At 38.2% G+C, this 26,862-nt stretch overlaps 1 protein-coding gene across 2 annotated transcripts in view; it reads left to right on the top strand.

Moving 5' to 3' along the window:
• Positions 1–26,862, top strand: part of LAMA2 (laminin subunit alpha 2) — a 380,736-nt gene that overhangs the window by 337,526 nt on the left and 16,348 nt on the right. For both annotated transcript variants that reach the window (XM_064447317.1, XM_064447318.1), the window contains exons 47-56: positions 1,652–1,811; positions 6,757–6,881; positions 8,986–9,148; positions 11,227–11,371; positions 13,560–13,698; positions 17,152–17,272; positions 19,557–19,775; positions 21,182–21,330; positions 24,961–25,137; positions 25,949–26,165. In XM_064447317.1, the coding sequence (XP_064303387.1) occupies positions 1,652–1,811; positions 6,757–6,881; positions 8,986–9,148; positions 11,227–11,371; positions 13,560–13,698; positions 17,152–17,272; positions 19,557–19,775; positions 21,182–21,330; positions 24,961–25,137; positions 25,949–26,165 (1,615 nt within the window). The remainder of the gene's footprint in view (positions 1–1,651; positions 1,812–6,756; positions 6,882–8,985; positions 9,149–11,226; positions 11,372–13,559; positions 13,699–17,151; positions 17,273–19,556; positions 19,776–21,181; positions 21,331–24,960; positions 25,138–25,948; positions 26,166–26,862) is intronic.

Here is a 26,862-nt window from a genome sequence, read left to right as displayed (position 1 = left end):
TTGCATGCAGCAAAGTTCAGGACTTGAGAAAATCAAAGGGATTTTTTTTTCTGGCTGTGACTTGATAGTACCTTGATAGGATGAGTATGTAACTTTTCAACTAGAAAAGCTACATGTGGAGATTTTTGATTAATTTTATCACCTCTATTTAATCAGCTTCCTTCTTTTCCTTAGAAACCTTTTTCACAAATATAGATATAAAACCTGTGTTCTGAGAAAAACCTGTTTTGTCTAGCCTGAGAACAGGTACTGAGTGATTTTTACAAACTAATCAGTTAGCCAGTGAAATACCACTCATAATGTAAAAAATGAGTAGTCACTCATCATAGATATACACTCTTTGTAAATTGTTATGGAGAAAGAAAGTTTTATGTAAACTGATGTATTTCTACATTAAGTATCAAACAATTAAGGTAGAAAAGTTCTGTGCAATATCTGTATCCATGCTGAGTGTTTCAGTGCTAGTTAGGGTTGCAATATCAGGCATCCGTGTTAGAAATTTCCAAATTAACATGGCAACGGTCCTGGGAAATCCAGCATCCTATTAAAAATGAGATAAAGCAGCAGTTTCCAAAGTCATCCCTAAACCCACAGTATGTGATCTCCCTCTGCCTACTTCATCTCCCAGCCATTCCCCCACCACATTACTGAACACACTACATACTTCATCATTTGCGTCACACTCCATGCTTATTTCTACAATCATAAGAAATTATGTGCGTTGATTATGGTCCATCTGTCTGGGAAGGAACACTAATTTATTGTGTGACTATAAATGCCTAAGAGTTTATTTCTATTAGGTAAGTAGTAAACTTTCCATGGAAAACTACTATCCATACTGCTGTAAGTGGAAGTAATATTAAGCAAATTATTGCAAAGGATTCAAAATGATTCAAGTTTCCTTTGAAATACCTTTCTATATACCTGAAAGACAAGAGGAATCGTCTCTCTCCACATTCTGTTCCTTCTATTGCAAAAATATCAGCAAACTCTTTCCATGACAGTTACTACATTAATCTAACTTAAGGAGTAGAAGACAAACTGCTGCAGGAACTATTAACAAATGGTAAATTCTTTTGTTGTTGTTGTTACCATCAATATTTGATATGGTTCAAAGGACAACGAGATAACATCCTTAAACATAATGGGGTTTGTGCCTGTTTGATAGGCAACCAGAGAGCTCCACAGCAGAAAATGTAAACTGTGCATCACAGTGGAGCAAACTGAAGTACTTTATCACATGATCATTCATTTCAGTTCAAACATAATGTAATAAACCTTATAAAATTCAGAAATCTTATTTGGAACCTTGCTTGCATCATTTGTTACACCAAGAAACAATTATTTAACGCTAATTTCATTACAATAATTTTAAAAACGCAACTTCTTTGTTTTAGTCAGTGAAAGCTCCACTTCATCTGTATAGTGAATTTTGTTCAGAAAAGACATTGAGCTGAGAAAAAAACACTTGTTCTGTGATCATGTCTTTAATTTATGGAGGCATAAGGGTCTATTCATTTGTACCAAAAATGGAACATAACCAAAACAGTACTACATGTTCTATTAAAAGATGCCATATAAAATAGACTTTTCCTATGTTTGGTTTAACTACTGACTTTGTACGCTTAAATTATTTTGTTAAAATCTCTAGGACTGGGAAAAATGGCACAATATCAGTGCGAGCTCTGGATGGTCCTAAAGCCAGCATTGTGCCAGCCACATTCAGTGCCGTCTCTCCACCTGGATATACCATTCTGGATGTAGATGCTAATGCCATGCTGTTTGTTGGTGGTTTAACTGAAAAAATAAAGGTAATGTCTTGTCAGGTGTTAGTGTATTAACTGGTTATTTATGTGGACAATTTTCATTATTGCTTACAGTAGAACTAGTCAACTTTTATATGCCGGTGCCATTGCAGTAGGTGCTTTAGTACCTACTACTAGTACTACTAGTACACCTGCGCTCTCGAAAGATAATTAGGATTTGCCTAGTCATGTAGGTGCACAGGTCTGAAGTTTCTCTGCCCATGCTGTTAACTACTTGTAATCAGAAGCCTGTTGGCTGGCTGTATTGACATAGCATTTAGCACAAACAACTAATTCCTGCTGGGTAGCTGGATGCTTTACTGTGGACATACTACTGCCCCAACAGGCTTTCGGTATCAGTGGCACGAACTCACTTCTGTTTCCATACATTCCCACTCTCCTGACAACGTATATAACAATATATATTCCTTTGCATTCACGTTTTTTTTCTTCATCATGTACCCACTGTACCACTTCCTCCCTTGCAGTCTACTTTTGGCTGTTCTGCTTTATTTTCTTGATTTTTTTTTTTCCTTCCCTCCCCCCCCCCCCCATACTACCCCTCTTTTTAACAGTTACCTGCATCAGATCCTCAGATCCCTGGTCTATTTTCTCTTCTTTTTGCCTCTTCATTTTTCTGGTGACTGCCTCTACATTGCTTAGCTTAATGGGAATGAACAGAAGATTTATGCCAAATAGAACAGATGGATATCTTTCAGTGAAAAAATGTTCTCTCATAAGTAGTAATCAGGATATATTTTCCAGTGGAATTATTACAAAACAATTTAAATGAACTAGTTCGTTCCTGATAAATATTTTTTTTTAATGTTAACATTATATTAAATAAATCATCATTTAACATTAAAAAAAGCTAACATTTAGGCTTTCCCAAACAGTGAGCTCCAAGAACTTGTTTTTTTACAGTAAAGTTTGTATATATCCTCAAGTGTTGAAATAGCACAATATTTTATGATCCAACTTTCTAGTTTTTAGCAAGTTCAACTTTCTACATGGTTCTGGTTTGGGAATATGTGGATAGACGTATTCCTTTCTTACGAAGAATAGTGTGGGTGCACCTTTCCAAACAGACAAAGACAAAATCAGAGAATGCAAGAGGAATAGAAAATGTAGATTCCACCTGCTTGAAAGCAGCGTCTTGAAGTCCAGCTTTAGTTTCAAAGAACCACGTGTTTTGGAGCACAGTCAGGTAACTTCATTTTAGAACTTGATCAGGTTCATAACTCAGGGCTCCTGCACACACACACAGAAAAGTTGAGCAGACGTGCACAACTGCCAGCTAACTTAACTGAAATATATCTGACTGCGAAGCATTCACAGGGACAGGAAAAGCTTTCCTGAGATTTTGGGCGAGGAAATTGCAAGTCAGTCCGTATTAGTAGAAGCCAGTTCTGCTCGCTCTGCTTTATCTGAAACAGATCCACAAAAAGCATGAACATTTGCAAGTTTTGAAGATGCAGATGCAATGAATTTTGACATTTCTTGCTGAACTTTAGGGGTGTAAATAAATGCCATGCACGTTTTTTTTATGCCATTTGATTTCATACGGCAAAGAGACAAGGAAGACAACGGAAGAGTTTCTTGGAGAATTACATATTAGATAAAGCAGACTTTGTCATCTTTTTCTGTGTTCTCCTTACAGCCTTAAACAGAGGTTCTGGTTTGCTCTCTACCTTCCAGCTTTCTATCTAGAGGCAACAAATGGTGTTTGCTTTCTTCTGTTAGTAATAAACAAGAACCCTTAAAACTATTCCTAAAATTAATGAATCATCAGTTGCTGAATTTGATACTGGAGAGATTAGTGATCCTGACAAAGCCAGAATGGCCTCACTGGCTTTCTGTACTCTGTCCCTTTGATCTGCTTTTTCAAAGAGAATGGAAATATACCGGGGAGAGGTACTTTATCTCCCACACCTAATAATTCTTCTCAACTTTCTTTCGTTCTTGGATTTTTGCCATGTCAGGTAAGTTTTAGTTTCTACTGTTGTTTTCACTGGTAACAAATTTAATTACATTGGCGTTATGTCCTGTTTTTCACTTGCTATAATAACTCAGTGGAACAAATACTGCACTGAGCTGAATCAGGACTGTTCAGGGCCTGCAGTGCTGTGAAGCTATAATGACCAAAGGCCAAACGCACACAAGTCCATTAGAGGCTATAGGGTTGTGTCTGCCCACCTCACTAAAACACTTAACTGTCAGAGTCTGACTGCAGGCTCAGGAAGACAGACTGGCTCAGGTAACAATCATAAGTGCCAGAATTATGTTTAATAGAATATTTTCACCATTCCACATTTAGAAAAGCACTTGAGAGTTTGGTGTATAAAATACTTAAGTTTTGTTAGCTCAGTTGTGTGAAGGTGACCACACAATATGCAGTCAGGTGGTTTTTGGCTTGTTGTCTTTGGGTGATCCCCCGAAGGAGTAGTGAAACTTCAAACTCAAATGCCAGCCTAAACCCAAACCTTATCTGAATTTTATTTTAGTTATCACTTTTGAGTTATCAGAAGGCAAGTGGGGCAAGTACTGAAACATAATAATACCATTTATGTTTGCACAGCTCTAGAACATCAAGCTTCTCAGACCAGAGCTTTCACCTGAATTCCACTTCCAAAAAAATGCTTGCTTACATTAAGAAGCAAAGATGATACAGAAATTCAGTAACAGCTGTTCTGTGCCACAGCACAAAGTAGTCTTGTGCCTAGTCCTAATTTCCACAGCAAAGCTGTTACATTAGACTAATACAAACATATGTTTTACTTGGTGTCATCTCTAGGTTTAAGTGTTATAAATACTGTATTGTTAAATAAAGAGCTCTTAGTATTACAGCCTGATGGTAGAAAAAGCGAGGCAAAGGTATAAAGAGAGATCATATATACTATTTCAGTAACCAGGCCCCAAAGCTGGTACCTACCTCTCTGATAAAAGATGGCACCACTCCTAACAAAGGTTAATCTCACTTAAATTGCACTGTCAGAGGAAAAATTAGTTTGAATTTTAAAATATTTAATATTATATCTACTGTGTTTACTTCATGTTTATTAGCAGTAGTAATTACTTCAGGTTTTTTAAAATATTTAAATACTAACAGTATTTGAATAATCTTTAGTCAAGAAGACTTAACAATTAAGCTTCATGAAGTGTCTGTTTAGGAAAAAGTTAGAGATTTAACAGAATCTCTAGAGCGAAAAGGATTCAAGGGTTCTTGATGTTTCAGGGTAAACAAAAGGACCTGGAACACAGTCAAGTTTAAATCTGAACCCTTTCCTGAATGTTTTTCTTTTTATCTTTAGTTAGATATAATGAGGCAGAAATGGGTAGTGAGCACAACTCAGCACATGAGAGAGTTGTGGGATTGAGTATGAGATGTGATGCTGAACTGGAACAGGAATTATGGATGCCACAGAAGTCTGATGTTAGCACAATCATTTTTAACCTCTGTAAGAATTCTTCAGATATTTTCTAGGGAAATCTCCATTTTTTTATCTTAGTCAAGAAAACCAACCTGAATTTATTTTTTCTCCAGGTAAATAAAGACAAGGGCAGAGGTAGGAAGACAGTGTATTGTAAGTTTGGCATGCTTGATATATTTGCAATACAGGGCTTTAAACACTATCATACTTGCTCTGTTCAAACACAGTCTGCAAATTAAAAGATAAATATTTACTTTTTTTTTAATTTTTGTCATAATGTGGTACAGTTGTCAGGCTTACAAAATGAAGACCTTAACTGAAACTCTTTTCTAAAACCATGAAGCTCTTTGGACATTTACCAAAGTCACTGATATTTTTTAAATCCTTGTCTCAGAGATCTGCTTTTTCCTATTACTGAGTTTTGGAGTGCTTTAGATTTGCCCAGGGATTTTTGTCTACATCCCTTTTTGCATGCATCATTGCAGTGTGTTCAAAAACAAGGCTCATTCAGTTTTTAAAAACATCTTTCATCTGACTTGAGTAGAAGACTATGATACTTAGAGGTCATGAATTTCTCAGAAGTGACATTAAGTTCATACTTGTTGCTAATTAAAACCTTCCCAATTACACTGGGAAATATCACCAGCACGTTAAGTCTTTTGAGTCATACTTTTCCTTGAATATTTTCAAGTTGTACTTCTCCATATTCTCTTGCAAGATCTTAATATTCGTAATTGCTGTATGGAAAACAGCAGGTGCTTCTCTATCTCAAATAGCTAAGTATATAGATTTTCAATCAGCTCATATTGATGAAGTGAAATTTAAATGAAACTAGGTATTTTTAGAAGGATAATTTTGAGCTGAGTACTCTGTGTACTGTCAAATATTACTACCTTGATCATGGTACCATGTTATGATCTAATGAGCGTCACCCCTTGTGGGTGACCCTAGCTTAATGAGTTTTGATGGGATATGAGTTTTAGTTGCTTTGCCATCTGCACCGAAATTCAGCATGACTTTTACAGGTGTAGCCAGTTGAGTTCACAGTTGGTCTTCTGGCTTGGATGATCTGTTCAATTTCCAGCCTTTTGAGCATTAAGTACAGTAGAAACATTTTTCTTATTGTACTGTGGGCAAGATTCTTCATAGTCCTTTCTATGAGGCCTCAAACAAAACTCTAGACCTTGAACAAGTGGGAGGGGCTCTCTGAATACCAAGGAAAGCTGACAGTGAAGTGGAAGCCAGGGCAGCTCCTTGTTCTCCAGGATCCATTCTGCTTAGGCCTTCCCCAGAGTCTCAAATACAAATGGGATTTTCCACCCTGACTGATACAAAGTTTAGCTCACATTTTCGCTCATCAGTTGTTCTATAGGAGGGCTTCTCAGATTAAATATTACTCTTGATATTTAAAACAATAAGAGGCATCTTCTGATATGTGTGATTTTCATACCAGTTATGCTTTCAGACACAATAGATTGCTTCAAATTGAATTCTAATGAGGTTTGTGTTTTCTGTTGCAGAAGTCAGATGCTGTAAGAGTCACTACCTTCACTGGATGCATGGGTGAAACCTTTCTAGACAGCAAGCCCATAGGACTGTGGAATTTCAGGGATATTGAAGGTGACTGCAAAGGATGTGCCGTCAGGTAGGTAAAGCACTGACTGTTTCTCGTGCTCCTTTGGGAACCTATCTGCAGTGACACTGTGTTCTGCGGTAAGCAGCAGGAATTTCCAAAGTAGCCACCAGGTTCCAGTAGACAGCTGTGGTCTGTATGCAATGCTGAGAGTTGTAGGAAATGTGAAGTTACAGTTACACTAAGAGGAGGAGCACCCAATCTGGGTTGTAAATGTGATTGGTGTCTTAACAGAATGAAGACGGTGTAACAGTGCTGTGGTGGAAAGACTCCTGCTAACCAGCAATCAGGATTAGTCAAACCGAAAGAGAGGGTGAGATCCACAGTGGGACTGAGTCTGGCTCAGGGACAGCCGTGGTGTGGGTGCCTGCAGCTCTCATGCAGCTTGGGGTGGAGTCAGGTGCCTCAGGGTGGCTTTCACAGCCACCAGAGTAGTGAGCAGAGACCCCCACAAGAGAAAGGTGTTTCCATTCTCAAAAGAGAATGGGAAATCCTGTTCCTGTCAGTGACCTGTGGTTCCAGATAGGGCAAATGGCCCATCCAGGCAGGACCAGGATTCACGTAGGTAGGCTCAGAACTCTTTCAGGAATTCTGAAACAACATAAGTTACTTCCTTTCCAGATGTGTCCTTGTCCTTGGAGAGCTATGACCCATCTTCATTCCCCTTTCCTACCAAACTAATCTCAAACACTTTCCTGTGCCATGTCTCAGGTTCAGAATCTGAGGGCCCTTATACTGAGGCACTGCCTGATTCTACAGCACAGTCCTGGGAATAATCATGTAAAGAAGACAGGCTCTGGGTCTCTCACAACCTTGTTTATGGTTTATGACTTTCACAGTGACCCACTGCACAAAAGCAGCACTGTCCTCTTGGATGCTCCTGTTATTTTAGGGAATTCAGCAGTGTCAGTATATGGTATAGATCTCATGCTGCATCAGGTAAAATAATTGTAGAGCCAACCGGGGAAGTTAAGAGTAGGCTAGTTTTCAAACTAGGCTGCTAGTTTGACAACTTACTAAGGCTTAGCCCTTTGAAAACCATGGAAATTCCACGTGTGAACAGAAACAATTTTGGAAATACCAGAGGATAGGATTTCCTTGGTTACAGATGTAGGCCCCTGACACTTAGGTCATTTGAGGAGCATAATGATGGATATATGCATTTCAGTTCCAAACAAGACCTAATGGAAATGCCTAAACATTTATGTGAATCTCTCCCTAAATTTAACTTTCTCATTCATTAATGATAGTGTGTAGATCTGCTTGCTTGGAGTAGGGATGGGTGAGAGGGAGATCAAAAAAAAGAATACTAGATTTGAGATTTGTAGAAAACTGTATTAAAAGCTCCCTTTTACCTTAACCCACTGTTCCAGTACCAGAAAGAGTCCTGTTCTCCTGCAAAATCTAATTGCAAAAACTTAACTGTTAAATGTAGCTATGGAAGGTGAGAGGACTACATTCAAGACCCTTCTGTGTGAGCCAAGATAAATAGGAAATATGTTCCTGGCCAACATTTCACTTGTGGGTCAAAGTCAACTATGTTTGTGATTAAACTAAAAGATTGCTGTCTTGCAGCTATCTGATCTGTGTGACAGAAATAGAAAATAGTCTATTATAAAAATCATATCAAACAAACTCAAGGCATGATCTTTTCTGTTCTATAATGACAGGAATGCCAAAAACTGTGGCGCGGCTGATGCTTCTGCTTTTTTGGTATTTGTAATTTGTGGGTAAACAGAGAATCAGAGTTTCCAGGATTTTCAGTCTGGGACTCTCCAGAAGTTGGAGAATCAATAACAATAACAAAACCAAGATTTATTACAAGATGAAAGAGTGCATAATGCTATTTTACACTCAGGATTGCAAAATGAGTCATTACAGGCCATGAGATACATGCGACATATTCTTCTTCCATCTACCTCCCAGATGCGCTTTTGTGTTGCACAGCCAGTGAGCTGACCTTACAGCTTCACTGGTTCAGAATGGGAGGTTGATATGAAATCAGACCGACTTCAGGATGACTCCCAAGAGGCATCCCCTCACTGCCCTAGCACGCACTTCTTTTTCTTTTAACCTCACACGGCAAAGGAAACTGGATGGAATTGCCCCTTTTCAGCCCACAGGTGGCAGACAGTGAAGGGACGGTCCAGTTTGATGGTGACAGCTATGCCATGGTGAGCCGCCCGATCCGCTGGAACCCCAATATTTCCACAGTCATGTTCAAATTCAGGACCTTCTCATCGAACGCCCTGCTGATGTATCTTGCTACTGACGACTTGGTGAGAAAAAACAGCTAACTAAACTCCATGCTCCTTAAAGGTTTCATGCAATCTTTACAGTGGCTGAATTCATCATATTAGGAAAACAAATAGTGATTTAATGTAGCACTGTCCCAGTATGATGTTGCCTGGTGTGATGCTTCACTGCTATCCAAGTGAAGACAATGTTATAGGATGGAAGTTGACTACTTGGTGTTTACTGATGGGGGAGCGTTATGTTAGACTGAGGGGAATTCCAGCTTTTATGAAATTATTAATTAACTTTCATTTATCGCAAATGTTTACCGCTGCAAACATTGCCAGATGTGGTTCTACATTCATAGTTTAAAATATGGTAGTGTGAGGGCAGGGAGAGTATGCAAAAAAACAAGTCTTAGATAGAAGTCCTAGTTATAGAGAGAAGTTTGTGTTTAACATGAGTGGCATTAAAGGGGAACTGAATGGTGCAACAAATGGGATGTGATGGTGATGACTTTCTCACAAGGTCTAGGCTTTTACAGCTAAAATAGAAAATAAGAACATTAGTTATTAAGCTGTTCAAGGTTTTTATTCACACACACTATCAAATGTGTGTGGATAACAGGGAGAAGTTAAAGACATCTGGCCAGATCCTCACACAAATGAGGATTAACTCAGCTTCAGCATCGCTGATTCGGATTGATTTCCACACCTGCCTGGAAACAGAGCCCTTTCCTTAGCCTTTTTATATATGGACCAGAAATTATGTACAGCAGTTCTCATTCACGTCTTGAAGAATTACTGAGCACTCCCTACTTGACAAAAACTGCGTTTGTGTAAATCAGTCTTATTTCAGACTCCTGTGTTTTGGGAAAAATTATCAGAGTTGCTGGAATTATCAAGAAGGAGGGTGCTCCTCCTGACTGACTATACTAAAAGATAATATTTTATTATTATAATTAAATACTTATGTAGTTTTTCTAGTTAATTTTTATAATTGAATATTGAAAGTATAATTGTTGTAATTATTTTAGATTATTTTGTATAAGTATCTTGTATAATTATTAATTTATGGAGTTTTCTAGAAAAAATTATTTACCTGAACTTCGGAAAAACACTGGGAGCTGGAGGGCAATGAGGCACTGATACAATTTTTCTCTTAAGAGATTGTCCCACTGTATAAAAACTTTGAGGATGCTCATTCTAGTGATGCATGGATAGACATGCACAAGCATCTAGAATACTGAGTTTGTTAAATTTTAATCTTTTCTTCTTAACATAAATTTATGTTCATATACATAACAGTATTATCACAGTTTTGCTTAAGTATTCAGCACATGGTAAAGTATTTTTATTTGCCCTAGTTCTGAGCACAGGTGGAACTGGCCATGAGCAAAATGAAAATTAAACTTAAAACTTCTCTCGTACAATCATGTCCTGGGTCACAGTTCCACCATTACTTAGCGCCTTTCATGCTCTCCACTTCCCTGGCTATTTGCTTTGCTCTTTGTATCCTGCCAGCTCTTTCTCTGTGGATGCTGCAGCATATACTATGGCTCCAGTCAGCCTTCTACAGTTACTGCTTAGATATTGGTGTCAGTGGTTGTGAGAATAACAGTTCATAGCTCTCTGTTGCTCCCTCAGTGCAGATAACTCTCTAGAAACCCTGGTAAAACAAGCCCATTTTATCATCTTTATTATTCTTGTTTTCTACCTTGCAAGTTGAAATCGAGCTGAGATACATAGTAAATGCACTGACTGTAGTACAGGCATATACTCAAAGCTGAGTATTAGTTTCAGGTAATTATAATGTGTATTTCTGTCTTCAGTCTGAGAAAATAAAAGTACAGGCATCCCATCAAAACTCCAGCTAAGTTGTTAGCAAAATGCAAACTAAGTTAGCAATCCAAAGGAGACAAAAATGGGCAAAAAAACTCGTGGGCAGCAGACTTCTGTACATTACAGTCCTAGGCAGAAAATGACTAAGATTTTTTTTTTTAAAGCTTAAAAAAAGTTATCTATTGTCACCCAGGAAAAGAAAGTGTTTATTTAATGGCATATGCCTCTTACCAAAATGAACAAGTATCATAATTTGTGTGTCTAATCCTTTTCATTAACAGAAGGATTTCATGAGTGTAGAACTCAGTGGTGGGCGTATAAAAGTCAGCTACGATCTCGGTTCAGGTACAGCTTCTGTTATCAGCAACCGAAATCATAATGATGGCAAATGGAAATCTTTCACCCTGTCAAGAATTCAAAAGCAAGGTGAGTTCCTGTGGTGTCAACACTATAACTTTCTCAGTTACCTATGCAGTACAGCTAACTATCTAAACACGGGGAAGATGTTGGTCAAACTGCTAGAATTACAAAGTTCTAGTGATTTAGCAACTTCTTTTGCTTAGATTATAGGTGTGTGGAGCTGCATGTGAGTGACTACACTGTCAAACAGGCCTGTTATGAACAGGCATAATTATGCTTTACAGTTGTGTAAATTACATTCTAAAATGATTCTGAGTGGGGAAAAAAACTTTTCCCCTAGTTCCCTGATGTTCAAAATCATAAAACAAACCTATGTGATTTTTACTGGGACTTCCATGCTGTACAGTCCTCTCATGCTCAGCATCTCCCAAAGCACTTAAAAAAAGCAATGACTTCAGTACTGATAGTACAGTATCTCAGTAGATGAACACAACTATTTTATATTCATTAATGATATGCAGAGTGTCATGATCTGAATTTGCATGGAAACAACTGGGAACATCTTCAGAAGTGCTACTAACTTTTTAACCTGTTACTGGTGCAGAATGTGAAGCGCTGGCATTTGGTAAGATTGTAAATGCTGGCTATTGTGCTGGAAAAACCCTTTTTTTGTTTGTTTGCTTTTATCTAGTTATAGGACTAGTAGAATCTCACCCGAGCCAAATTAATTTTATTTATGGGATCTGTGACATTCTCCTTGCCTTTGTACCCTGAAGTCTTACCTCATTCTGAATCTTTGGGGTCACCACGAGCCCCTGAACACACTCTTCCTCCTCTGCCCCCTGCAGTACCAGCTCTCTAGCTGACCTTTGTGTCTCAAACACAGACCCACTTTATTGTCATTTGGCTGAAGTAGACTTTGGAGCCAGGACACTGGCCAAAATGACTAAGAGCTCTCACTTTTAGATTTGCTGCACCCTTAGAGGAGGAACGCCTTGTTGCTAGCCAGTTATCTTAGTTTGTACTCAACTCAGGAGGTATTAAGATAACATACAATGTCACATAACTGTAGTCTATTTATACTATTCAAACCTATGATACAGGTATAGAAATGAAAGGAAAATTAGTCTGTTTACAGTAAGGTACAGCAGGAAAGTCTATCTCCCATTCAGTTCTCTTTCACTCCTGAAAATGGTAGTTTGGTTTCAGGTTTTACATATTCCTTCTCTCTTTTAAGGCACTTATTTAGTCAGCTGCTGCCACAAGAGACACACCTGTGAGGGAAGCTTCTATCAGAGAATGCTTTTCCTCCCATTCTCACACTGCTCCTTCCTCTCCACAGAGTATGCACTACCTCTTCTAGCCAGTCCTCCCTTTGAAATCTCCTAAGAGGTTGACAGGTCCTTCACCTCCAAAATCACTCTCTTCTGTCTTTACCCAGAAATCAGGCTGGTCACTTCTTTAACTAAAATAAAGGTTCATTTCATTCCCTATGTCAGTAGATGGCGGGGGCAGATTATAAGCAATCTCTTGCATTAACTGTCTGAAGAAAAAAAAAGGAAAGAAAGAAGAAGGAAAGAACCCTTTCTTTGCATCCCTGTAGTAGAAGATCCCCTTCTTCCTTGGGGACTGCTCAGCATTTCTCAGTGTGTCTTGTCTCTCTCATTGAACTTTATATTTTGTATTAATCCATACATTAAAAATATACATGGAACAAGAATTTAAATTGGATGGTTGCATGTAGCACTCCAGATTGAGACTAGACATGACAGCAACTGAGTGCTTCGGGTTTGGGAAAGGTTTCGAGTGACTGATCACCAATCTCTAAGGCACATAACGGCAATCTTAACAAACTTTTACACTAAAAAATCCTGCTCAAGTGACAACCTTTGGACTGAAATCACCAATTAGATGTAAAATGATCTCTTCTGTTGTGAATTTTTCTGGAAGCATTAGCTCCAAATTACATTGATGTAAAGAACATACTAAATTGAATCAGGTTTAGAAAATACATAAAAATAAAGCATACAGAGTTGCTACTGCTTCAGGTTGTTATGGAAACAGAGAAAAGTGCAGGTTTCTTCCGCTGCTCATAATTGACAATTTGGAAATCCAGTGTCTTAACTGCAGAGTAGAACCCTCCTTGCCATTCCACTCACCTGCTAACCCTCCAAATATTTCTCTGTTGGTTTCTTACACTAAGATATCGTTGTTCATGTCTGATATTTTGAAAATAATCTCAAATCTCTTCCAGCCAACATATCAATTGTAGACATAGACACCAATGAAGAAGAGACCATATCAACAACTTCTACAGGCAGCCACTTCGGGCTCAACTTAAAAGGGCATGAGAAAATATATTTTGGGGGGTTGCCAACCCTGAGAAATCTAAGGTAACGTGTCTGAAACCAATTTCTTTACCTTTGTTAAGGGGGTGTAAATGCAGTGTAATCTTGTTCAGTGTATCTGTTTCTAAAGTTCACTCGCAGTGACTGGTGAGCTCCCAACATACCTGACATTGCCACAGCAGACCAATGCTTTATTTGCATATGTTGAGTATTTCAGTGTATTTCTTGCAGGTCACATTACTCAAATACAACGGAAATCATAGTAATGGTGCAGTACAGCTTTCTGATGCTGTGCAGAACTATGATGTAGCTGACTTTATATTTTTAAGTATTTTGTATTTGATTAATAGAATTTGTGACTCCAAACTTAAAGAAATGGCTCCATACCTCCACAAAATTAAGCACAAGTGTTTACCTTGTTCATGAGTATTGAACTCCCAGGATTACTGTTAAATGGGTGTACATATCTGCAAAATCAGGGTCAGTGTACTTTCAATATGTATAAAAATTTTGTGGTTAGATAGCATTTAAAATTATTTGTAGACATAAGTTCCTGGACTCCTTAGATTAAATTCCTCCTGTATTCAGGAATTAAAGTATATGATACAATATTCTTGATATATTTAATGTAGATAGCATGAAGTATGGCAATCTTTTCCCTTCTGAAGCCTGATCCTGAATTTCTTACTCAAATAAAATTCCCATTATTTGTTTTTTAAATATCGTTTATTATTCTTCGTAAACTTTAAGTTTTAATAAATTAAATGGGATAGCAGATACTTGAATTTAATGACTGTATTACATGGTTTAAAACAGACAAAAAAAACTTACTTGTGGTTTAAATGAATATTCAGCAGTTTTGCAATGACAAGAAAAAGAGAATTCTGTGCTACAACAAACAGATGAGCAACACAGAAACAAGCCCATTAATCTGTGTCAATTTTAGCTACGTGGCATAATGACAGCCTTGAAGTGGTCTTGTGCACAAGGAACAGTTGTGATTAGTCCACAGGCTGTTCTGCAACTAAAAGAAAGGACGTATTAATTTATTAGGTTAATAACTGACCTCTGATGTCAAATCACCCAGCAAAAAAAGATCTAAGTTCTGTTTTACTCATTAAATATAACACGTTATTATGTAATTGTGAAACGACACTAGCGCATAACAAAATGTCTAGAGCAGTCGTCTTCCAGCAAATCCTTTGTGGTTGCTTAGAAAATCAGTGTACCTCAGCTACTTGAACCTGTGATAACCATTCTGCCTACAGCTATGATTCATCAGTCACTGGGGCAAGATGAATGTTATGGTAAATTAGAGTCACAAATAGTGAAAGGGGGGTTAGGGCAAAGCTGAGATACTGCAAACAATAGATGCTGAGGTACCCATGACTTCGTAATTATCAGGTCGTGTCAGTTCTGCCAAATTCTTTTACATCGTTTGCTTTTACTTGCGACCAAGTCTAGCAACAAAGTATAAAAGCTCTCTGATATATTACATTTTAAGGTTTGCAGAGTAACCCTGTTAATTATTATGGCTTGGCAGTGTATATAGAGTCTCACCATCCATAATGTTCTGTTTGTAAATGATGTATATCTGCTTCTCTGTGAAATACTTTGAACTTTGCTAAGTATCATTTGCTACAATTAATGTAATTCTGATTTTTTGTTTTTTTCTTTTTTTTTGGTCTTTCTCTCTCACCCTAGTATGAAAGCAAGGTAAAAATAATCAGATTACTTGCATGACTTGCATGTGTCTAGTAAGTGCAGCTTGAAAGCCCAGGCGGCAACGCAGAAGCAGCGTGTGGGCAGTATTTACACCAGCTGTTACGCTAGGGCTGTTAATTCAGCGAGTTGCTCCTGCTGCAACAAGCAAAGCTGCTCCCAAGTGCTTAACACTGTCATCTTACATGCTGTGCACACACCTACACAAACAACTTTTACTTTCTTCACACAGCTGCTTACTTCAGCTGTGTTTATGACACTGGAATGCCTCGGAAGCAAAGCCACGGCAAGCTGTTATTGCCAAGTTTGGTTCTGACCTCCAGGCTGTAAGAGCAACATAGTCCCGGGTCAGGCGAAGAGCACTGCGCTCCGCGGCAGTGGCGAGTTACTGAGGAGGGTATGAAAGCAAGGTGCAGATTTTTGTGAAATTTGCCACTCTGAGTTTAAGAACAGAAGGATGGGGCGGGGGATAGGGGAGGTCATCTATTTCTGACTATGTTTTCAGTTTGCAACTATTTGTGCCCATTACTTTTGCTTTGATATGCTTACGTATGAACTGAACTTCACTATGGTGTGCAGCTTAATTCCTGGCTTGAATTAGAAAAATTCACCTTCACCCCTGCCTCCCCTCACCCTGAGAAAGATTATTTGTTCCCAAGCTCCAGAAGTCTTTGATTGTGTTCCCTTGAAACCGATCCTAGTTTGGAAAAAAAAAAGAAAGCCAAGAATTTATGCAAGATCCAAATGAACTTGGACCTTGTTTTGTATGTTTTGGAAGGGAACAAGGGAAAAAGGAAGTCTTAAGAAAACATTGAGCAAGTGTTCAATGTTTGCAAGGATGTAGAGTTCGTTCGTGTTGGGAATTACAAGATAACAGCAACTGCTCCTAACAGGACAGCCTGAGGGCAGTCTGCAACTGGACAGGGCAGGAAGGGGGTAGGAACGTGGATGGTTTCTGGATGGCAAAGACAGGAGACTATGGGCACTGCTGATAATGACATGGCAAAACTGTTCTGCTGCTGGGAAGATGAGTCTATAAAGGAACTGGGGAAGGGCTAGGAAATAAAAAATCAAAAAAGAAAGGTGACCATAACTACATGACTGCAAATAAAGCATATATTGATTATTTTAGTATACTAGATGCTTACTTTAACTTATGCAGGGGATGCTAATTTGCCAAAGAATACACCGCGCTTGCTAGGATGGCTGTAATGCAAAGAATGGCTTTCAGTACAAAACATGCAGCCGAATGGTATCTGTGCAAAATGGTTTTACTTTGTAATTAATATTCTTTAAAATCTTTTCTTTCCTTCCAAAGAGCTAAAGTATTTGGTTTTTTTTCTCCCCACAAATAATTCCTTATTTATTTTCCAAATTCTTTTTTATTTCTCTGAGCTGTTCATATTATTCAGATATTCTACTAAGCACTCACGGGTAATATTGTGAGTGAATTAACTAGTGGGTTTTTTCTTTTTGGATTTATTCTCCATGGTATGAATGGCAACTTTTTTTCTGAAGTGACTTTATAAGGCTTTTCTTCTTTCAAGCCTGGTTCAGATGTTGCCAGCAGCTATGGTTCACTCTGGTGTTCTCAGGCCTGGGAAATCATACATTTGCATTGAAGCATGCTAGATTTGGTTTTTCTCATTTCTTCTGGCAACCAGCTCATGAGTGAAACCATGAACATTTGCAAAGTGCTTATGTTTGTGCCTGGCTGACTGTGTTCTCCCTGAACTCTATATTTGAAAATACATTGTACTTCTAATTTTTTTTTAGGCCTGAAGTGAACTTAAAGAAATACACAGGTTGCCTCAAAGAGATTGAAATTTCAAGGACACCGTACAACATATTGAGTAGTCCTGATTTTGTTGGTCTAACCAAAGGATGCACGCTAGAGGTTAGTCTGGCTTCCATGTATTTGGGTCTTAACGGGTATAAAAGTTTTCTGGTTTCTGATTTTATGGTATAACATAGTAATGGTATAAGGCATATTCAGATGCACATAGGGATCTAACCTGAAAAAATTAGAATGGTTATAGTTAAGAGGAAGAAAGATGATCTGATCAGCACAGCAAGTAGACCAGTTTTCCAAATCCTAACTTCTTGGACAGTATTCCTGGACAGTTGTGACATCCCTATTCCTAAAGGGTAGGATTTTCTGAAATGTGTAGGAGTGGTCTAGGTTTGTGTCAGATGACTAGAATGGGAATTATTAACATTAATAAGAATAGAATTACACACTGATAATATTGCAAAAACCTTTTAAAATGTTGATGCACATAAAATCCAAATACTTAAATTATTTTTTTAAAATTGTTATTATAAAATCATTCACTACAAAAAGACTGATATACTTTGAAAATCACAATATATTTGGGGGTAACTGAAACAAAGTCATCTTTAGGATAGGAACTGTAGAGCACTTACTGTTATGAGCTACCACTGAGCTGGAAATGCACGTTTCTTATTGATAACTAAGAATGTGCAAAAGTGGTGTAATTATTTTAACTTTAAATACAGTTCAAGCCTATTTATTTTAAATTGTTGCTCCTTCTAATTAACAGGTTTTCAATGCATTTAAATACCAAGGAATCTGATCCTAAGATTGAGAGAGAATTTAGTAATTTTTCATGGAAGAGTCTTCTTTTATAAAAAAATATTTCCAGTGACATTTGTCTGCCAATAAATAGTTTGTATTTCTTCCCTGGAAATATATGCTATTTAAGATAGTTTTGCAAGCAGATGTATGATCTAGAGTTCCGTATCAGTTGCAACTACAGCAAATCCAAATGAGTTGTTAAACAGATGCTCTCCAAAAGTTTTTCTCCAAAACATTGGGAATGTCCTTTGAACAATGACTGGAACCTGGCAGGCCAAAATAAAGATGAGTACCCTCTTTTGCTGTGTTTATCACTTCTGTCTGTGGCCTTCATCAGAGCAAAAAGCACACAACGCTAGGACTCTCAGACAGAATATGAGACTAGATGGATCTGTCATGAGATGGTCATTTTCAAATTTTCAGGTTTGTGGCAAAGCTAAACTGTAAACAACCAGATTGCTCAAATGTTTTTAAATCTTACAAATTTTGGCTCAGCAAAAATTTTCTACAGAAATTCATATTTGTTTGCATTTATTCTAGATTCTTTTCTGAATAGGAAAGAAGAACAGTTGTGGTGATTTTCTCCTGTTGCTATAAATCTTAGAAAGAACCTTGTTTTTCATGTTATTTTTTGACTCCTGGGGTTTCAGAATTTGAAATCTAATTGGATTAACCATTTTGTTGGGGAATTAAAATATCCTAATTGATCAAAACAGGATTTGTAGGATAATTAAAAAGAAGCAAAAGATAAAGGCTGGGTATACGCTCAATTATTTAAATGTCCTTGGATTCCAGAGAAAGGTCAACATCATCAGTAATGATTTTATCTAGCATAAGCTCTTCTCTCTGGAAACAGTTCTACTGTACTGAAAAAAGGGTGAGTTATTTTAGAAAAAGTCACTGTTCCTATTGACTGGTCTTCCCTAGCTGGAAGAGTACAAGAATTGGCAGTGATTACAGAAAATCTTCAGGAGTATGCACAGATTTATTATTTGATTACATACTCACTCTTGAAATCGCGTTAATGGCTACCAATGTCCAAAGAGTTGGGCCGTGTGCAACGAGTGCTTCATTTATGAGCCTGAGTCATCAAGAAAGCAGTGGTGCTTAGTGAAGCAATAATGATGAAGCAATAATGACTGATTAATGGAAAGTATTTTCTGGGCACGTATGATGAATAATAGAAACTAATTTATGTTCATACTGGCTGTTGTTATCTATTGTATTGATTTAAAAGCAAAATCCAACTGTATTAACTCAATGGAAAACATTCATGTGAAAAAAAAAACACCTGTGAGCAGTTATTTTTAATCTAAGAGTATATACCAAAATAAGACTGGCTCTGTGCCTTCCTGTAAGACCGCATTCCAGAAACACTCTAATGATGCCAGATGTAAACAGGTAAATTAGTGTTTGCACAACAGATTCAGAAGTAAAATGCTTAGTGTTTATTATTACTTTCCATCTCTTCACACTACTAATATTTATATAGTTTATTATTTTAGTTAAGAAATCTTTCTGCACGTTCATACTCTTGCTTTTAAGCCTACTAATGCACTTTCCTGTCATCTTCTTCCTACAGAACATATATACGGTTAGCTTCCCCAAGCCCGGTTTTGTGGAACTGCAGCCTGTCTCCTTTGACGTGGGCACAGAAATCAACCTCTCCTTCAGCACCAGGAATGAGTCTGGGATCATCTTGTTCGGGACAAGTGGCACAGTTGTCCCCCCCAGGAGAAAGCGCAGGTATACTGGGAGGAAAGCTGCGTCTCTGAGGAGGAAGCGCAGACAGACGGGACAGGTACGAGGAACCTAGCAAAAGATAAAGAAAACCCACAGTTTTACTGAATAACTTCTACTTGGTTTGTGTCAAGACACTGTCAGATGTTTATAATTTCAGTGCTAGGGAATAAATTATTTCTAATGTTATCTTTTGTCTGATGGAGAATCTGGTAGAGGCTCAGAATTGGTTTTTTGCATTGGAGTAACTTTTTCTTAAAGATTTACAGTAAGGCATCCATTGCTTGCTGCTAACCAACAGATTTGTTTTTCTGTCATATAGACGCTTCTATGTTTTTTCAATCAAACTTAAATTTTTCAATCAAACACTCATTCTGAGGACTACTTATGCACTCTTAATGCTTGGAAACATCTCTCATTACTGTTCATATAGACATAAATGAGGATCATCCCGTTTCCCCTGAGACAAACAAAACAACAACAACAAAAAAGCTGCTAAAAGCAGTGCAAGATAAGCCCCTTGTTTGGGATCACTGCTGTGGGATATAAGATTTAAGAGTGCTCCAACCTCTCCTTCTCTCCCATAAAATACAACTCTGCAGTACAAATCCTTTCTGAAGAAGAGGATAGAGTCAGTCTGTTCAGAGAAGTACCTACAGAGTACAAGTGACTAACTGGTAAAAGTGTGATTGCCATTAGAAATTATCCAAATTTTGATTAATTAAAAACCTTACAGACAGGCATACTACAACAGAGATAAACAGAATATTTTGGTGCTTTCTTTGGGAAATGATATTTCATTATTAATTTCTGGGAAATTTCATTTCTGGGGAATGATATTTCATTATTCTCCTTCCTGCCTGTTTTGGAAGAGAGCTCTCAGTGACCTGGAGGAACACGCTCCAGGGAGAGCACATTATAATGGCTCACCCGCATGACATTAACTTCAGGGCAGGGGCTCCTTTATCATTACCCAGCTCTTCAGGTCACAGAAGTGAGTGTGACACTCATTGCTATAGTTACTGGAGGTTAGATCCCGAAATCTGCTACAACATAATATTGGTTGCTAGAGTAACTACTAGCATGATTTGCCATCAAACACAGAACTCACACTGAGATCAATGCTATTCAGGGCTTGATGGGTTTAAGACCAGGCCTTGTAACAGCAAAAATTAGAAGAATTGTATGTTAGAAGTCTCCATCCTTCCCTGCAAATAGGCATGCAGAGAGTTAAATCTTTTGATGAAACTTTCCAGCATGACCTCATTTTACCCATTCCTCATTACACAAATACAAGAGAGTCTGAGTGTAGCAGCAGCAGCAGAACTGAAACTATAGTAGCTCATCTATAGCGAGCAAATTAAAAATTGGCATAAGAAAATAAAACATACACGCTAATGTAAAACTAAGCGACATAATTTCTTTCCAAATGTAACTTACCTTCTCATACCAACATATGCGTTGCAGGCCTACTATGCAGTGTTCCTGAACAGAGGCCGACTGGAAGTGCATATCTCCACTGGCATACGGGATCCCTACAGGATCACCGTCAAACCAGAAGCTGGCGAGTTTCACGATGGCAGGGCACACTCCGTCCGGATAGAACGAGCTAAAGGGTAATGTATACCTAGAAGTGCTACAGACCACACAGCTAATTCAACAAAGCAAATGTACCGATGTCTTTAGCAAACCATGTAAATGCTTCTGCTGAGGCAAAGACTTCAGTGTAAATCCATCTTTATGCAGAAATTTTTAGAAGTTAGTTTCTGACAGTGCTTATTATTCTGCCAAGCTAGATTTCACGCTTTCCTAGGCTATCAGCCTGTTTCTCCAGAGACCTGCATTTGTCTGAATTGGCATCTTTAACCTTCTGGTTCTTTGCAAATATATTTTATTAATGAAATCTGTGGATGAGAAATACTGCTGTGGTGCAGTAAATCACCTTTTCAAGACATGTAGAAAAAAACTGTTTTCAAAGTATATAAAAACCAACACCACAGCAGCCTGTAGCCTTTTTTGAGAGACCATGCAGTGGTTTATATACATGGGGTTACGGTGGTGTCCAGCTAAATATGGTGAAACAATGAAGACACAGAGTCCATCTGGCGGTCATTCTTACTGCTGGAAAGCCATTGCAGACCTTCTCAGACCATGTTGTTCTAAACAGAATTTCACCTAAATTACTTTGCCCTTTCTTAGACATTGTTAAAAAATACTGTTCACACTTCACCATTCAGATAGTGATTAGAAACAGCACTACTGTAGTGTGTAGGACTCAAGCAGTCAGTATTATTATGGCCTGGAATACCCCTTGTTCCAAGTAGGATTTGTTGTGGTCATTTGGAGATACAAATGTGTATATACTGTAGAGACATTCAGTGGATTAGTGCACTATGCACAATGTTGTTCTGGTTGTTTGGTTTTTTTAAATCAGAAAGAAGATGTAACGTCCAGCATGTTACAAAATGCACTTATCCAAGCACGCTGAACACCAGGCTTCACCCCCTTACCCCCACAACACTACAGCCTTCTTGAGCAATAATTCCTGTCTGTCTAGAGCCAAGGTGCCCTTCTATCCTCTCTATAATTTGCTTTGCTTTGCTTTGTCCTTTGTCAGTGTAACTTTCTGCCTGAATTTCTACTGTATCGTTAAAAAACCTCTTGTAAATAATGCCTTCAGACAATATTTCTCCCCAGCTTCAATGACTTCTTTGGGGTAAAACTAAATTCTTTGGGAGAAAAAGTTATTTTGGAAATGGATGACTGCATTTTGTGAAACATTTTGTATCACTGTGACAGAACACAAATATGCAGATGATATTAAAGTTCTTTTATGCAGTGTTATAGCTAGTACAGTAGCTTGCCCTGTAAGGTACATCAAGACACAATTGCTGTACAACACCATCCAGTGATGATGCTTGTTCAGATGAAGTCTCTGTGTTTTCAAAGTAGCTCTGTTACAAAACAAATTGCCTGAACTCTGCAGTTTCCATAACCTGAAGTGGATGTGAAAAGATATAAAATAAGATTAACCCCTTCTCTCTCTCATCATGAACTTAAGCTTTATTTGATTAAATATGAGGAACACCCTTTGAAAACTCTTCAGAGAGATAGTTGTCCGTATAATTAGGAAGTATTTGCTTTCTCTTCCAATGTAATTATAGGATACTGTTGAAGACTTATACACACCATTGTATGGTTCTGCTTGGAGACAAAATGTTTACGGACTGTGGTAATGGCTAAAGATGAGATGAAATATTGCACGCTGATGAAAATATTGACAATCAGTAGTCATGGCTAACATGCAGCAGCACAAAGTCTTGACAGCCTGATTTCCCTTTGCTTCGGGCAATGGAGAGAAGTGTCCTCTCTGGGACACTGCACAGATCCTAAATTAGTCTGTTGCTCTGAACTGCCCCCAGAGAAATCTCTCCCTTTCTGTTTCCACTGCTGTAGGGTCTGGGGGAAATCCTAAAGCTCGTCCCAAAGATAAGTCTTTTAATACTTGTTTCCTCCAACCCTTTGAAAAATGAATAATTTTCTTACTCTGCAGCTTTCTAGAACAAATTAATCCATCCAAAATTATGAGGAAATTGGGCAATTTGCATTTAGTACAACAGTTATCTAATTCAGGTGTTTAATTCACTATCCAGTTCTGTCTAGGACTTGTCTAAGTAACAAAGCAAGCATTTTACATGTGAAAACCAGCCTCTTTTCAATAAGCATTTTCAGTATTCAGGTGCTAACATTTGTAATTATTGTTAAGGAAGAATACTGGAGTTCAGTATAATTTTCAGTTGAAAAGGTGAGGCTATTTGCTGGTTATTTCCGATATGTTTTAAGGATGCTCAGTTATTCTGAAAAAAATCAAGGTACTTAACTTACAGATAACCAACTTGGGTTAGGTAACTAATTGTAGTCAAAGATGCTTGACTAGTTAGGTCCTGATGTTTAGCATGACTGTAACATATTTGAAATAAAACCTGCACTTCATAAATCATATCAGAGTTTACCAGAGCCACATATAGCTTTCTTTGTGGTCCTGATTCTCTCCTGGCTAAATTCTATTAAATATAGTCTAACTAACAACATGAAGAAGTTATGCCAACTAGCATAATTACTATTCACCTTCAAAAATACTGAAGTTCTTATCCATCCCTTGCAACCCAGCTCACCTTGAGCTGCATTTGTTCCGAAGCCAGAGACTGTCTATATTTCATCAATGGTAAATTGTCCTAAAGACAGTTAAATTTTTTACTCTTGTTGCTATACCTTGTTATTTATGTTACCTATCAAAATAATCCACTGCCTCTTACATTAATCTGCTTTGTCAGTATACACAATATATGGACTGGCAAACTAATTTTTCACTTTCTGTCCCCTTTACCGTGTTTCCTTGTAAATGTGGTACAAACCTGCAACATTTGCATCTCGGTAGCTTTGACAGGCAAGAGCGTTCTGCTTTTCTCTCACATTTGGATTCTTGCTTTTACCAGAATAATGCCCTTCACCATACTTACCGCCTTCCTCTTTGCTCTTTTTCCATTCCTTGACTTGGCTTGGTCAGCCAGTGGTGCTGTGCATCAGAGGCTTCTACCTTCAACATTAACAGTATCTTCCATAGGACTTGCTTTGTCTTTAACTTGCAGCATGTGCATTACCCATGAGAATGAATTATACCACTTATATCAGTACACGGTGATCAGCAGTTTTCCTACTCTGCTGTTTCCCCCAGGAAAAAAGCTACCAGATCTTGTAAAAAGTCAATAGTATGTATCTGCAGTTGATTCTGCAGTCAGTGCAGTCTGTAGCAGTGTTTCTCTCCCTGTAAGAAGACGGTAACTTGTACAGGCCAGGAAATATGGAGCCCAAACAAAATGTGACCCCATACTGTCCCATCCTGCTGAGCACTAGATGGTTATACCTACCATCACAGAGCAGCAGGCTGGGCCCTTGCTGTGTCAGTCCTGCCATATTACAAACCACTTCTTCCTATCAACCAGTGACTGATATTATCGCCTCTCCGCAGCGTGGCTTTGCCAAGCTGTCAGAGAACTACCAAGGAAGCAAATAGCTGAAAACCTAGTGGTTAATTTGCATTTAATGTGAGCTGCTAATTACATACTCTGAGTTCCTCATTGTTATAGCTGGTGTAGGAGTAAATGGGGCCTGCAAAGTGGTGATTTCAACACAAGCAATAACCAGAGTAAAATATGTATTTCTTTGCTTTCAAATCTTTTTCACAGGATGTTCACTGTTCAAGTAGATGAAGACAAAGGCCAGACTCAGAGATTGCCAACAGACCAGCCCATCTCTGTTAAGAAGCTCTTTGTAGGGGGTACTTCTTCTCAGTTTCAGACTGCACCTCTCAGAAACATACCACCATTTGAGGGCTGTATATGGAATCTCGTCATTAATGCCACGTAAGTCTCACTGGCACCAACAAATGTCCAGGTAATGAGGTCTGGTTAACCACCTTGACTGCCAAGAGAAATTTCATTGTTGCAAGGAATCATACTAACAGCAAACCCTAGAATATGATCTGTTTTCTTAATATGCCCTTCCTTTTTTTGTCTACAATATACACTCCATAGGCTATGCAATTAATGAACTGTTTTACAGACAAGTCAACGCCTCTCTATTTATCTATAAAATCTGAGAAATGCAACAGGGGCACTGCAGCAAGACCTGCCTCAGTGATACGTATTTATGGTATATCATAACACTTTAAGTAAGGTTGATCTCCAGGAGTATACAAATTCTGAGAACCGCCATGGGAATTTATCTGCTTTATGGAAAGTACATGCTGCAGTAATCTAGAAGGAACACCTAATTAAAAAGAAAGGGAACCTCTATAGTAAAACCTCTACAGAAAGTTCCCATCCATAGCTTTCTTTCATGTAACTGAAGTACCCAAATTAGGATCTCATCACCCCACACTCCATCAATATACATCAGAGAGGACTTCTCTGCAATGTGATTCAGCCTACCTAGGCTGGTAAAGCTTACCAAAGAGGATGCCTGTCTTTCTGCACTGACTGTAGGAAGGAAAGTCAATGGTGACTATCACCTCTAACTTAAATGTCCCACTTCTGTACCTAAAACAGATTGGATGAATCCTGGCTTTTGTGTCCTGTGAAGTGGAATTACACTGCAGCATATAGCTATTCTGTATAAATTGGTGGTAAAAAGGCAGAAAAACTAACATACGTCAATTTCTTTGTGTGTTCTCAGCCCCATGGACTTTGCTCAACCCGTGTCCTTTGAAAATGCAGATATTGGGCGATGTCCCTCCCTAGAACCAGAGGTTAGGCCACCTGAGGATGAAGATAAGCCAATCCTCACAACAGTCCTGATCCAGCCTGAACCAGATGCTATTGGGGAGAAAGACAGACCAAGGACGACTCCTGCTTCCCCTCCTCCTCCACCACCATCTCTATCTTCAGCGCTTGTAAGTACAGATCACTTCGCTCAGGTAAAGTTTTAAAAGTTTCTTTTTCCAGGCAAATTGAAAAGCTAACCATCAAGAATAATGAAGTAATTAGCCACAAAAATAGTAACAATTCAGCATGACATTGTAAAGGGAACACCTTGTTGCAGGTCAGTAAAACCTGTGGATAATGGAAAAATGATTGATGTCATTTGCTTGGATTATCACAACAGTAACGTAAAGAATGATATAGCAATAGAATTCCCTTTGGCTTGCATGCTTAGCCCTAAACCCTGGCACTTCAGGATGTAAGCCAAACAATATCCAATCGGGGCTGGAAGGGAAATTTTCCTGTGGGAAATCCATGTCATTCTGAGATTTCTTGTGCTGTTCTCTGAAGCACATGATAACAGCTATATCAGTGACAAGATAAAGAAACAGGTAAACCAAAGAAGTCTGTTTGATATAGCAATTCCTCCACTGTTATTTTATAACTTTAGTCAGGAGACATACAAACTTTAGAACTGAAACTCAGTCACTGCTAAATCAAGTTCAACTGCTGCTACCAAAAATCTTAAATAGCTAGATAGCGGCAAGTCGTCTTATACAATGAAATTTAAGAAGAAACTTCTTCTGTCACAAGTGTAGCAGTTTTACAAGTTGATGCAACCTTTTACTGTCCAGAAAAGATATGTTTAGATATTCTGAATATTAAACT

Source organism: Phalacrocorax carbo, chromosome 3 (assembly GCF_963921805.1).
Source record: "Phalacrocorax carbo chromosome 3, bPhaCar2.1, whole genome shotgun sequence".
NCBI classification, from domain to species: domain Eukaryota; kingdom Metazoa; phylum Chordata; class Aves; order Suliformes; family Phalacrocoracidae; genus Phalacrocorax; species Phalacrocorax carbo.
This window is presented reverse-complemented; position numbering and strand designations above follow the sequence as displayed.